General features: G+C 47.8%; 2 protein-coding genes across 11 annotated transcripts in view; one reads left to right on the top strand and one right to left on the bottom strand.

Moving 5' to 3' along the window:
* Window positions 1–5642, top strand: part of ZRANB1 (zinc finger RANBP2-type containing 1) — a 54942-nt gene extending 49300 nt beyond the window's left edge. For all 3 annotated transcript variants that reach the window (XM_074373425.1, XM_074373424.1, XM_074373426.1), the window contains 3 exons: window positions 745–874; window positions 970–1199; window positions 2439–5642. In XM_074373425.1, the coding sequence (XP_074229526.1) occupies window positions 745–874; window positions 970–1199; window positions 2439–2657 (579 nt within the window). In that variant the 3' untranslated portion in view covers window positions 2658–5642. The remainder of the gene's footprint in view (window positions 1–744; window positions 875–969; window positions 1200–2438) is intronic.
* A 287-nt stretch (window positions 5643–5929) lies between these two features.
* The window catches only part of CTBP2 (C-terminal binding protein 2), a 152460-nt gene continuing 144637 nt past the window's right edge, over window positions 5930–13752 (bottom strand). For 7 of the 8 annotated variants that reach the window (XM_074373420.1, XM_074373418.1, XM_074373419.1 and 4 more), the window contains 5 exons: window positions 11038–11252; window positions 10326–10456; window positions 9664–9791; window positions 9115–9232; window positions 5930–7315 (listed from right to left, as the gene is read on the bottom strand). In XM_074373420.1, the coding sequence (XP_074229521.1) occupies window positions 7135–7315; window positions 9115–9232; window positions 9664–9791; window positions 10326–10456; window positions 11038–11252 (773 nt within the window). In that variant the 3' untranslated portion in view covers window positions 5930–7134. The remainder of the gene's footprint in view (window positions 7316–9114; window positions 9233–9663; window positions 9792–10325; window positions 10457–11037; window positions 11253–13752) is intronic. The other variant, XM_074373417.1, reaches the window with a different exon arrangement.

Below are 13752 nucleotides of genomic sequence, written 5' to 3'. Positions count from 1 at the left end.
TGCCGTGGGCAGGAGTGCTTAGCTAACCTGGGAACGAGCTTTTATAAATTAATTGTGTAGGGTTGTCCCTCAGACCCATGCTAGTTTTATTTTGTGAAGCGTATTAATGTACTAAACTGTAAAGTTCAAATATATGCACGACAAACCACTCCTTTTCTTTGCAGAAAGCACTGTAACTCACTAGTGCCCTGTGAAGGAAGTGCCTTCTGTCTTTGGGCCATGCGGGCAGGGTTCAGTGACTGTTCTACATCTGAGACGTACCTCTGAAAAGGTGCTCTCAAAGTCGTTGTGGGAGAAGGGGGCCTGTTGAGTGTCCTTGTGTCAGCTGACAGAGCAATTTGCAGCCGTTATGTTCATACGAAATAAATCTTTTTACTCTGAGAGGACCTTGTTGTAGGTAGTACTTTCACAGGTAACTTAACTAGAAGACAGTTGTATAAACCAAGCTCCCTTCGCTGTCTCAATCTCTTGAACCTGAGATTAAGATTGATTTAACTACACCCGCTCAGTTCTTGAGTTTGGGTAGTAAAGGATACCTGTACGTAAATGTTTCAGTTTGCTTTCATTGGACTTTGCTATTTGAGGAATCAAATGCTGCTTTAGCTTGACAATAGTAGTAGTATATTATTTTAATGAGCTGAGATGTACTGAAGGAGGGTTGCACTGTGTTGCACACAGCAGCCTTCCAGAGTGGTGATAAATCTTCTAAAGAGAATTTGCTTTCTTTTATTTTGTTCTGCGTAGCCTGGAGCAAGTTTGGAACAGACTCACATTTTTGTACTTGCACATATTCTTAGACGACCAATTATAGTTTATGGAGTGAAATATTATAAAAGTTTCCGGGGAGAAACTTTAGGATATACTCGGTTTCAAGGTAAGCCATTCTCATGAGTGTTTGGAAGTTTTTTGTTTATTTTTTTAGTGCACATTGCAGCCATGTCCTGAAATCCCATTCTTCCTTCTTTCCAGGTGTTTATTTGCCTTTGTTGTGGGAACAGAGTTTTTGTTGGAAAAGTCCGATTGCTCTGGGCTATACAAGGGGCCACTTCTCTGCTTTGGTTGCCATGGAGAATGATGGCTATGGTAACCGAGGTGCTGGTGCTAACTTGAACACCGACGACGATGTCACCATCACGTTTCTGCCTCTGGTTGACAGTGAAAGGAAGTTACTCCACGTGCACTTCCTTTCTGCTCAGGAGGTGAGCAGCCCGTTGCTCCTGTTGCCCACTTCAGGGGGCAGCGCTGCCCCAGGGCCCTGTCTGGTGTGTCTTTCAGGCGTGGTAGTGTCTGCACTGTCACTTCAAATTGTGAACTTGGTTGTAGTAATTGTCACTTCCAAATGTTAAAAAAAAATTTGTCACTTTCTGTAAATATGGGTCAGACTTTGAAATTTACCCTTTCAGAACCGCTGTGTGGGGTGTGTTGTGTGGAGATACAGCAGTGAAGTGAAGACCAAAGTCCTTGCCCTCGGGTAGTGATTAGTGCTGAGGAGAAAAAGTGAAAAGATGAGGGGGAAGCAGGGAGGGGGATCAGGGGACCACGGGGTTTGTGATTTACGTAGGGTGGTAAAGTGAGGCATCGCTGAGGATGAGAGGAATTGAGACCTGAAAGAGGAGGGAGTCTTGCAGAATCTGTGGGAAGAGAGTTCTAGGTAGAGGGAAGTGCAAGGCCAGTGTGGGGATGGGGACTGGGCAAGGGGGGAGGGAGGCTGAGGGGTGGCGGGGGCTCCCCAGCGGTGCTGCTTTTATTGCGGGTGAGCCGGGGAGCCCGCAGCCAGTTTCCCCAGAAGAGGAGCACTGGCTGCTTAGCTGAGAGCAGATGCCTGGGCGGTGGCGGGAGCGGGAGCGGGAGCAGAATGCCAGGTACAGGTCGTGTGGGTGCAGGGGGGTGGTGTGGACCAGGCAGGGGGCGTGGTGAGGATGTGTGAAAGAACACTCTCAGAAAACCCACATTCTTAGAAAATTATTGGTCTTTTATTTAATATACCAGTAATTATTATGAAATTTTATAGCCATGACATAAAGGAAAAAATTCATAGACCATAATTTTTGTAACTTCAGACTATACATAACTTTCTGAGTAAACTTACCTTGTCCTGTTTGAAGCTGGAATTTTCTTCCTAGCTTTTTCTTTGCCAGGATCAGCTTATTAGATAACATTTGCTTTTTGCTATTGTATCAAACAAATTAACTTATTACTGGACTGTTCTTCCCTCTAGGTTTTTCTGCAAATTTTCCCATTTATGTTTTTTCCTATTTAACCATAGGAAACTGGGTTTTAATCATAAAATTGACGAGAGGTTGAAACCATGTTGAAACAGTATGTTGCTCTGGCCTTTTCATTAGTAATTGTACCAGCTGTAGGTTTCTGTTACATTTTTCCTACCCAGTTTCTGATCTGTTGTATTATTTCCCCTTTTCTTCACATTCCTCTAAAAGCTAGGTAATGAGGAACAGCAAGAAAAACTGCTCAGGGAGTGGCTGGACTGCTGTGTGACTGAGGGGGGAGTTCTTGTTGCCATGCAGAAAAGCTCTCGGCGGCGAAATCACCCCTTGGTCACGCAAATGGTAGAAAAATGGCTTGACCGCTACCGACAGATCCGGCCTTGTACATCCCTGTCTGATGGAGAGGAAGATGAAGATGATGAAGATGAATGAAAAAAAAATCAAAGAGCAGAAGACCAAGATATCAGCTCTGTGGTGACCCCAACGTTAGTGTGGTGCTCCAGGCAGAGCGCGGGGCGTGGGATGAAGCGACTGGCAGGATCTGCTCGGAAGAGTTTTTTTCTGATCCACACCCACTGGAGGTTATGCATCTGCTGTGTGAGGAGACAGAAAACTTTGTTTGGACTACAGTTTGTAAAAACTAATTTTATTAAGACAGAACTTTTTTCCTTCCAAATTGTAAATCTGTCTATAAATGTAACGCATGTGGTTGTGTAAGAAGTTGTGTAATAGGAAAAGTTGTACCAGCATCTTCATATTATTGAGAAGTTGCTTCCAGCATGGGCACCTCCAAAAGCACATGGCAGGTGACTTTGTTCCTTTGAGATGCTCTTTTTTAAGTAGAACCCGGCCTTCTACTTCCATCTTAAAAGATCCATTTTACATTAAGTCTCACTAGAGCTTGTTAGAGATTTGGAAACTTTTTGTACAAATTATCCACAACAAAACGTAAAAATAAAAACAAGCTTTTATTTTATTAATAATTTAGTTCCTGTCATGCCCAATAAAATAAAATCAAATCTTTAAGGAACAAATTGTAAGTAAAGCAAGGATTTTTTTTGAGTGAACTTCACATGGACATCGTTCCCTTGTTTTGGAAAGGGTTTTGGTTTCTGCTAGTTTGTCTTTTTAAAGTTTGATATGCCCCTTTTCAGTATTTGTATTTATTTGTTTGGAAGAGTGCCCTTAAAGTGAGGGTTCTTCTGCCTTACTCTGGCAGCAGGCTCGTCATGAGGAGTTACTCTGTGGATGTAAATTAGCGCTTGGGGAGCGGGCCCACTTGCAACTGAATGAATCAATCGTGTGAAATTTGCTCACTTGACCCTATGACAACTCCCAAGTTGCCATGCAGAGGGAGGGTCTTTGGATTCTGTCTTTTATCATCAACTCTGCTTTAAGCAAATCGTGTTAGAAAGGCATGCCTTTGCTTGGGCTAATTGGGAATATCAGTTCAGTACAGAATAAAGATTTAAGAATGCAGTAAGGTGGTAAGTGCATCGTATAATGAATTCTCAGTGAGTAGTCTGAGAATTTTTGCATGTTGGTTAATTGTGGCCATTCTTATTTAAAGTTAAAACTATAATCTTAGGTAGAAAACTTTCTATAAAGTATTTGACCACTTCAGGTATACATTGAATACTGGGTAAAAATTTCAGACCTATCTCAGGAACACAAAAAGACTTCGTGTCCTGATAAGCACTTTGTAGACTATTGGTGTGGCAAGGAATTTGAAGACACACACACACACACTCACACACTCTTTTCTTCCCTCTGATGAAAAGGCTGTGAAAACCTTTACATATTTGCTGCTGCTTCTAAGTTCTGTTTAGATGGTATTGAAACGTGCACAACTTCAGATTTGATGCTGGAATACTAAAAACAGAAAAATGCCTGTGAGATGTCATGTTTTTAGTTCTTTCTTCCCTCTGTGAACATTGAAAGGTGTTCCCAGGATGAAAGGATCGCTTTTGCTGCATGCTAACATTTGCAGGAAAAAATTTGCAATTTGATTCCATATAAGTGAATTTTGATACATTATAATAATGGTATACATTACTGTTCCAAGTGGTTAATGTTTTCTTACAAATTGACTCTGTCAATTCTTTGCTTTCATTTTGGACAGTAATTAATCAAGTTTTTAGAACGCTGTCACCTTGACTACCTAGCATAGCATATAGCACCCGTATAAACTTTTCTCCACATGTAGGAAGGATTCTCAGTGGCCAGACATCCTCATCCTGTACTAGTTGCTGTTAAGCAGAAACTACCCTCCCAATTCAAGAAGCCAAAGAGCAGTGTTTGAGGGAAAAGCGTCTAGTTGCGAGGGTCTCCATCAGTCCGTGGTGGCCAGAAAGCTGCAGGCTCGGTGTTTAGGCTCTGTGTGTTGTGTCTTGCTGAGCGGTGCTTCCCCTGAGGTGCCTCGTTACTTATTTATGGATCAGCGACCCTGACCACACCTAGTTTAACAGGTACAGCATTCTTCCCTGTGGGAAAGAACTGTATGACTCCATTTCCTAGGCTCCAGACAGGGATGGGGCTTTAAATGGTCTTCACAGCAGATTGGCTGGTGAAAGCCAGATCTGGGGGTGAGTCAATGCTGTGTGAAGCTCTTGAACTATCAAGCAAACAGCCATAGTTGTTGTCCCAAGCTAGAGTGTGCAGCCCCTTCTCAGACTGTACGTGACGGGGTGACTGATACTGTGTGTCTCGTGGTTGGCTCTGGACAGGACTACCTGAACTTCGTGGTTTTCTAGGGAGACTACGGTGTGGTGTTTTCTGTTCTAATTAAAACCCAGGCGCACTGTGGATTTGGACCTACATTTTTGTTTCTGATTCTTAGGCTTGTCGTGTCCCAGACAGAATGTGTGTTCAGGGAATCCTGCTGTGTAAGGTGGTTGGGGTCTCCTTTTCGTGTGTGTCAGCCCCTCGTGGATTGCTGTTTGTCAGGTGGTTATGAAGGTGATAATGAACCTCCCGCTCTGCTCCCTGGAGTGACAGGTCAGTAACCACGTGCTCCATGACCATACAAGTGCAGTGATCTTCATGTAATTTTCATGGGGGGGGGATGGGACCACCACCTTAAGATGAGGAGGTTGATGCTTTAAGTTGCCATGAACTTTTTTTTTCCTAATTGGAAGAGGGGGTGGTGACTAAAGGAGTTCTGGACCTGGAATTGTTGGGCTTAACTGGTATTTGCAGCTGTCACTAGTGGTAAGGGGTTGAATGCTATTTAAAAAGGAGGATCCATTAAATCAACTGAAAGTTCTTAACATATGGAAATGGCTGATGTTAATTATTTTGCAACAGTTCTTTGTAAATAATATCATTTAAAAAAATTGAAATTCACGTCCCTTCCTGCATTGATGCTTGAGCCAGGTAATTTTGCTTTTGGGTAAATTAAAATCAAAACTTGACCAATTTTGTTTCTTGAAGTGACTTAGTTCTAACCCACTAGTTCATCTTAAGGATGGCATGATTTTGTTAAGGATGGACTTACGTGAAGTTTTTGATTTTTCAATTAAACTCACATGAAGTAATTGTCAGCACTCGAGTCTGGTTATGGATTAGGCAGATAGGAAAGTCTTGTTAATCGTTGACCCTTGGAATAACAAGAACTGGAAATTGGGAAATTGAAAATGCAGTTGCCTTTAAACATCTCAAGTAGAGAACTTTTACATTAGTGAGATGTACTTGAATTTCAAAACTTAACAGAAATTTTTATTACTTTTTATTGAAAACTGCACTGAACGCTAAATGTCCACCTTTACAATAAACAAATACAGTAACGGTAACTCACACTAAAACAAAACATATTTCTGATAGCCATTATTTTTCTGTTCGGGACAATTTTAAAGGTTTTTTTTTGTCACAAAAACAGGAATGTACCTATACAAAGGCTCAAAATAGGCCATCTTTTAAACAAAAAGGCGATGATTCACAAAAGACTATGAATATAACATGTAACTAGTTGATACAAATCTAATAGGATTTGTTAAAATCAGTCACATCTAATAACACACCTGAAGTGTTCTTGTATAAAATATCACGTGAAGAAAAGAAGACTTTATCAATAATGTCTAAAAAAGTGGGTTTGTTCATAGACAATCTGACAAGTTACCATAAAAAGTGTTTCCTGAGACATAAGGAAATGCAACATTATTCTTGAACCCTTTCAGTTCAAGACTTTCCACTCAATAAAATAGCTGAGGATCTGAAACTGAGAAAATATATTTGAGTACAAACAGCTTGTGAAACTTAATACTTTTTTTTTTTTTTTTTGCATCATCAGAGGGTATTACTGAACTCACAGCCAACTTGCCCGCTCGGTGTGCAGTTCAGGTGGGAGCGACTTCTCTGCATGGGAGCTGGTACTGTCTCCAGGCCTGTGCTCTTGGTCGTCTCACACGGCAGACAGTCTTCTCCCCATTCCGTAGTCATTTACTCTTCCTATCAGCAAAAGAGGTAACCAGCCCCCGTGGACCGAAGGGACTAGAGTCACAGGATGGGGATTTCCTCTTAATATTTTTTATTTTGATGTTTAGAACTCTTGATGCAACATTCTAGAGCAAGGTGTTCAGGACCTGCTGTGCCCAAGGGACTGATAAAGGAAAAAGATCTATTTATTCTTTGTGATTTGATGCACAGATGAAAAACTTAACACACAATAACAGAAGTTGGTCGTTAATAAATCACGTCCTAGTCTTTTTCAGCGCTTCCGTAAGCAGACGCCATCTTCAGTTTTCCCACGTCTCGGCTTCTAGCTCTTGTAGTTTTAACACTGCAACGTCAATGATGCATATGTCCAGAATCAGTTAAAAAGGCTGTCAAATTCCTTTTCTCTTAGTTCATCTATTTTTCACTGTCTCTTGGTCCCAGGTGTATCTAAGTGATTACCTTTCGTCCTCCTCTGCTATTGCTCGTTGGGGTGCTCTCGATTGTCCCCGTGTTTTGTGGGCTGGTTGGGAGAGGGAGCTTGGGAAGGATGTGCCACTGTGGGGAGGTTGTGGGTCACCGGGATGCCTCCGGGAATGATCCCTTCCATGGCTGCAGGAAGTCCTCCCGGAGCCACGCCCACAATGCCTGGCGGGTATCTAGGGAGCACACAAGAGAAGGGAACAGTTAAGTCCAGGGCCAGAAATTGCCAGGCTCTTGACTTTGCCCGCTTGTGATCTTTTTTAATGGGACAGTTTGTCAAGGAGAAATCTACACAAAGAATTTAAATATTGACGTCAAATTCATAAACAGCAAAGCCAATCTACTAGTTCAATCAAAACACTAATTTTGTAGCTTTCAGACAATAGGAACAGCCCATACTAATTACGCCTGTGCAAACTGTGTTGCATTTAGAACATTTTTTGTGCAAAATAGACCCCACGTTTTCTGGTTGCCTGAGAAAGTATTCATCAGTTATATCAATGGATTTAATAACTTCCTGACAGCACGAAGTACTCTTTGGTACCATGTGATGTCCTAGGCTGGTTAGTTACAGCCCGAGATGGGAAAGGGGACCGGGCAGCAGGGGCACTGGTGAGCTTGTGATGGGCTGGATGTCTGCCCTCTGAGGACAGACACCTGGAGGGCACCTGAATGTGGGCTCATCTCGTTTCAGGCATGAGTTGGGGTGTGTGTGTGTACGTACATTATGCACTAATGTGATTCAGGATAAACATTTTTCTGAGGATGAAACATACTTTAGGTAATTTAGGATTAAGTCTTCTACTCTCGAATTTATTTATCCCTTCACACTTTTGGTAAAGAGGACAGTCCCTCCCTGTGGAAGCTGTGCTCCCCCCACCCCCGACCTACAGTGACACTGGTCAGAAATCTCAGGGACTGCCTAGGAGGGCTGATGGATAGGGGTCCCTGTGAGCTGCCTCTCAAGCACAAGCAGTATGCCAAGGGGCCAGGGAGCCTTGCTCAGTCTGAAGGAATAATTAAAGACCACCAACATGAATGAATGGGAATCCGGTCTGGTGCTGTGATGGGCTCAAGTGATGCTTGAAAATGCTTATAAGTGGGTCCTATTACACAAAGTCCCCCCGTTCTCTGTGGTTAGAGCAGTGGTTCAAAACGGAATCTTAGGCAAAGTCTGAAGACATTTTTGGTTGTCACGGTTGGGAGTGGAGGCTGATACTGGCCTCTGGTGGGCGGGGGCCAGGGCTGCTAGTCTACATCCTGCAGTGCCCAGGTCCGGCCCCACGAGAGAATGATTGGGCTCAGCATGTGAGTGCTGGGGCAGCCCCGGGTCAGATAAGCAAAACGGCTTTCCTTCTGGGATTCCGGGCTGCAGCTTCTCTCCTTTATGCTGGAGGAACCCGCCATGCTGGGGCAAGAGAACCATACAAAACCACCACAAACACAACCCTGGTCCCTTCCGAGGGGTCCTGGCTCATGTCCCCAGTGCAGATTCTCTTGCCTCAGTCACACTCAAATCCTCCGTCACATCCCCACTGTCAAACTTTCTGCTTCATGAAGACACAGGCTTGTGCAAGGACCCGCTCCCAGCCAAACGACCGGGCACTTGGGCCAGGATACTTCCCTTGTGCAGAAGATTTGAGTCAGAAAGCAAAATCGGGCCCTTTTCCTTGGTGGTCTTCTCTGTACCCTTTCACCTAGAAACCCTCTGGTTTGGGAGTGGCTTTGGAAAGGGCGATTCCTCGCGGTGTTCAGACCCGTTGGGGAATGCACAATCCCCCCCGCTCCATTGGAATTCTAGTTCTTGGCTTTGTCTCGAAAGTTCCGTGTGTTCCGTGGAATTCAGGCATGAAATGTATGCAGCTCCCACAGAGAAGACTGAGGGCTGGGTTTTCCTCAGTGCCCAGGCTGGCTTGCTGTCCCCTCTCCTCCCTCCCTCTGGGCTCAGCTGGGCGGAGCCCATTCCTCTCCTCACCTGTACGTGGCACCATTGAGCTCTGGATGGATTGCTTGCTGATCTATTACTGACCAGGGAGCTGTTGTGACGAAGAATTCCTTGTTCACACAGTTTCTTAAGCTTTCTGGGATGCGACCTGGAATAAGATGATTGAAATTAGATCACATGTATTTTTTTAAGGTCCCACTGACTTAAGATATTATACTTAGCTGCCACTGGAGGGACAAGCTGCAAAACAGGTCTCATAATCAAGTCTCTTACTCTTAATAGGAGAGGTGGGCTCTTAGATTTCCACAAAATTTGAACTGTTCCAGGGCCGGAGCAGCACTGCCTTCAAGCAGACAGAAAGGAGCACCCCCCTCTCCCCTCCCCAGGCTCATCCTCCTCCCACAGTTTGCAAAACGTCCATTGGCTAATACAAAAGGGAAATGGTTTCCTCTGAAATAAACAGGGCCTGACTCATTCAAAATTTAATCAGCGTGACCCCTAAAGACAAAGCCCCCGGAACCCATTGCGTGCGTCTGTGAGCAGGACTAGAGGAGGCCGCAGGGCGGCAGGAGGGCTCACCTGTGATTGCCCGGCGGATCTCCGTGGCAGCGGCCTCCCTCATCTCCAGGGAGGCTTGCTCACTATACCAGGCCGTGTGGGGCGTACAAATGAGATTCGGTGCATCTTTCAAGGGACCCTGAGCAAAGCTAGATGAATGTATGAAAACACGGTAAATGAGAAAAGGTGAATGCACTTCACTCCCCGTCTTCCTCCTCAAAAAGGAGCTTTTGGACGTGGGGGGTGTTAGCCACAGACACGCTGGAGGGGCTTGTGCAGGGCTGGGACTCTAAGGATATGCTCATAAAGCTGCTCTGTAACTAGCATCAGGAGAAATCAGGGACTCAGAAGGAACAATTCTATGGGGGGCCGACCACCTGGCCTCCAACCAGGACACACAGTCCAGGGTACAGACAAATCCTGCTCCGCTCCACCACCATTTCCTGCCTCTCCCTGTTCTGATGATCTCTGGGGAACTTTTAGCCCTTTTACAGTTAGTTAGAAAACAGCACAACCCTTACGGAGGCTGTAAACTTTGCCTCCAGTTTCATATCCTAGACCTGTTTGTCTGGGAAGGTGCCCAAGTTCAAAGTAGGGGGTCAGGAGTAGAGGTGGGTCCTGTAAGTTCCCATGCAAGTCTTGAGCTGCGACTACACACGTCTTGGCCGCCTCATCAAACCCACCTGAAAGGCTCCGACTCGTGCACGTCGAGGGCCGCCCCTCGTATCCGGCCTTCCTTGAGGGCTTGGGCTAAGGCTTTCTCGTCCACCAGTCCGCCGCGGGCCGCGTTCACTAGAAATGCTCCTTGCCTCATCTGCGAGGCAGAAAGAGAAGCTGGTTAAACCGATGCTACTGCATCGGGAGGCGCGGGGTGGGGGTGGGGGTGGAGCCGCGGGCCAGTGGAGGCTGGTGGGTCTGGCTATTTAATGCATGTGCAGCAGGTCGGGGGGGGGGAAGGGAGGGCAGAGTCTCAGGACAGCTGGAGGCCAGGGGTCAGCTCCTGAGATCCTGAGAGGGGGCCACAAGGTGGGAAGGCTGGAGCTGTGACCTGCTGGGTCCTGGGCCAGCTCCCTGTCCCTCCCTGCTCACCATGGCCCACCCCAAGGAGGTGGCCTCACCCAGCTCCTCACTGATGTCTCAGGGACTTTCTTCCCTCCTCATTGGTGTGTCTGTCCATGGCCCATTTCCCATCCCCCTTCCATTTGGACAGAAGTTTCCAGGGTCTGAGCCCATCTATTTCAATTTACCTGCTTTTGGTAGAACACATGCTCAGCACCCAAGAGGTCCTGGGTTCAATCCCCGGTACCTCCTCCAAGTGGAAATCAATGAAGAAACCTAATTACCTCCCCCTCAGCAGACAAACAGTACAAGCAAAAACATGTGCTTTCAATTTACCTGCTTTATGGTAAAGTCGTTGATGAGGTGGTGGTTATGTTCGTTGAGATTGCAGTGCAAGGAGACGCAGTCGCTCTGATACAGTAAGTCCTGCAGGGTGTAGACCCTCTGGACGCCCAGGGACCGCTCTATCCCGTCCTGCAAGTAGGGGTCATAAAATATGACGCTGAATCCGAAGGCCTTGGCTCGAACAGCGACCGCCTGCCCCGTGCGACCTGTGCAGAAAGAGAGCGTCCAGGTAAGCAAGCCTGTCCTCGCAGCACCCTGGCCCCGGCCCTGCTGCCTTCATTATTTCTGGGAACTGGAGCCCGCGCTAGCCGTCCCCACTGGCAGCTGGACCCAGCTGGTGGCAGCTGCAGGAGGAACCGGGTGCCCAAAGCTTGGTGACACCCAAGGCCAGCACTTCTCCCCGGGTTACTGGGGCGGAAGCGTGGGGTCGGGGGACAAGCTTCCTGGGTGACCACAGCAGAGTGCTTCCTGTGCTTGCTACCAGCGTCTTTTCCCCTTAAATTCCTATTACGTACATTTTCAAACATAAACACAACTAGAGAGAGCATGCCAGTGAAGTCCTCGTGCCTGTCCCCGCCGCCCCCGCTCCCAAACATCACCAGTGTCACCGACTTGTACTGATCCATTCCCTGCTTTGTTCATACAGCTGTCTCCCTAACCTGGGCTTCGCCTCTCTATTGCTCTCAGCATCTAACAGGGACTGTTCTCCTGCATAATTACCACTGGGTTTGCTCGTGAGGGGCAGAATGATGGAAACAGCACTGCAGTCTGGCTGAGAGGCGGGGCTCTGAGCCTGCACGGAGTGTGGCCGGGCCTCCAGCAAGTTAGAGAGTAATGTCACCTAACAGGACATGAAGGCCTTCCCGACTCCCAAGTGGCCGTCATTTGTGAAAGTCCACTGATCCCAGAGCAATTTTCAGCTTGAACACAAGGTGGTTTGAGTAATGCTTGAATGGGCTGATTTGGGACGTACACAGAATAAATCTTTATTTAAAACCATTGCTCCAATGTGCAGTGGGGGAAGAAGGGACTAAGGGAAGAGGCACCTCCCCAAAGGAAGCCCACACCAGGTGCCTGCTGGTGGACCATCTCGCCCTCCTACTGAACTGTGACCTGATTGGGCAGGACCAAGACAACTGCCTGAGTTTGGAGGCAAAAGTTTATTAAGGCCATTCTGATCCACAGGAACAGCTGCAGGGTCACCAGCGGGTCATTACCCCTCATGTCATCCCTCTTCAGTGTCACCACTTGGACACAGTGAACCAGGGACTACAGCCACACACTGCGGAGGGCAAGCACAACAGACGGGGACAGGGCAGGAAGAACGGCAGTGACTAAAGACCCTCCTCTGATGTGCTTGATATTCGGGACCAAGGACTCGCAGTGAGTGGCTGCCACCAGAAGCCGTGGAAACGTGTTCTGCCACGTGGCCCAGCCACGCACAACTTGAGTCTCTGCATCCTGGCCAGAGGCCCCCGGGGCCGAGCAGGGGCTCAGGCACGCACGATGTTCTAAGAACCATCTCCGAGAACCGCTTCCCAGAGCAGCAGGGGGTCTGGTGAGCACCAGCAGAGGGCGCTGTGGCTCAAAGAGCATCGGCATTTCTTAGTTATTTTGTATCGTCCACTCCAGAAATATGAAGACAGACTCTTTCGTAAAAAGATTTAAAAGATTAGCTTCCCACATATGATCATTCCTGAAACCTGGGTTCTACAGCTCAGACCTGGGTGTTGGAAAGATGTGCGTTCCTGGAAGGAGTCCAGCTCCTGCCTGTTCAAGCAGGCACCCGGCCTCTGGATCAGGGACTCGGTGGGGGAAGCGGCGGCCCTGTGGCCATCCCAGCAGTCCTGCCCCTCAGGTAACTGGAAACAGAGCTCAAGCAAAGGGCTGAGTGACAGCTGAGGAGCCTCCTGGAAGCCAAGCCCAGCAGTCGCAACTCACTCCATGTGGCCCCCAATTTACAGACTGGGAAACTGAGGCAGAGAGAGGCTGAGGACTTCACTCAAGGTCACAGAGCTGGTAAAGGGGGGCTGAGATCCGGCACCAACAAGCAAGGCCCCCTCCTGTTTGCAGTGTTGGGGCTCGACTCAACCCCCGTGCTGTCCACAGCCGCGCCATCAGGCTGCTTTCCACCCGGCTCACCTCCTGGGTAAGCTGCCCAAGGCCCTCCCAGGGTCGCCAGCTGAGTCTCATGTGGACAACAGCCGAATCCAAGGAGACCTCTACTTGCCCCCTCCCCTCGGGTGAGCTTTCCAAGGTGATGGCCTGACCAAGCCACCGCTGGCTCAAAATTCTTCAGTGACTCCCTGCTGCCACCCCCACCCAGCATATGAGGGCCTCCAGGTACTGCCCAGGTCACCGCTCGGCCCCCAGCCTGCTTGTTTCTCCACCACACACCCCTACACGCCCTGCCCCTCCCCCTCTGCCCGGGCACTGGGCAGGCCCTCCTTCTGCATCCCCTCTACCCAGCCACACCAGACCCATTCTTCCAAAAGCAGCCCAGATCCCACCTCTAGGTGATTTCGCTGATCAGTCTGGACCTCCGACCTCCCACCCCATGTAGCTCGGCGGGGGGCATTAGCCCTCCTCTACTGCAAAACCCAACCTCCCCGGTCAGGCCATCCCTGCGCTCCTCTGGGGCAGGACTGGGTGGGGTCTGCTGCCCCTGAGGGGTCCCTGCAGCAGCCCCGGGGGTGTGGGGGGACG

Source organism: Camelus bactrianus, chromosome 11 (genome assembly GCF_048773025.1).
Source record: "Camelus bactrianus isolate YW-2024 breed Bactrian camel chromosome 11, ASM4877302v1, whole genome shotgun sequence".
Classification (NCBI taxonomy): Eukaryota; Metazoa; Chordata; class Mammalia; order Artiodactyla; family Camelidae; genus Camelus; species Camelus bactrianus.
Note: the sequence above shows the minus strand (reverse complement) of the source record. Positions and strands in the feature narration are given on the sequence as shown.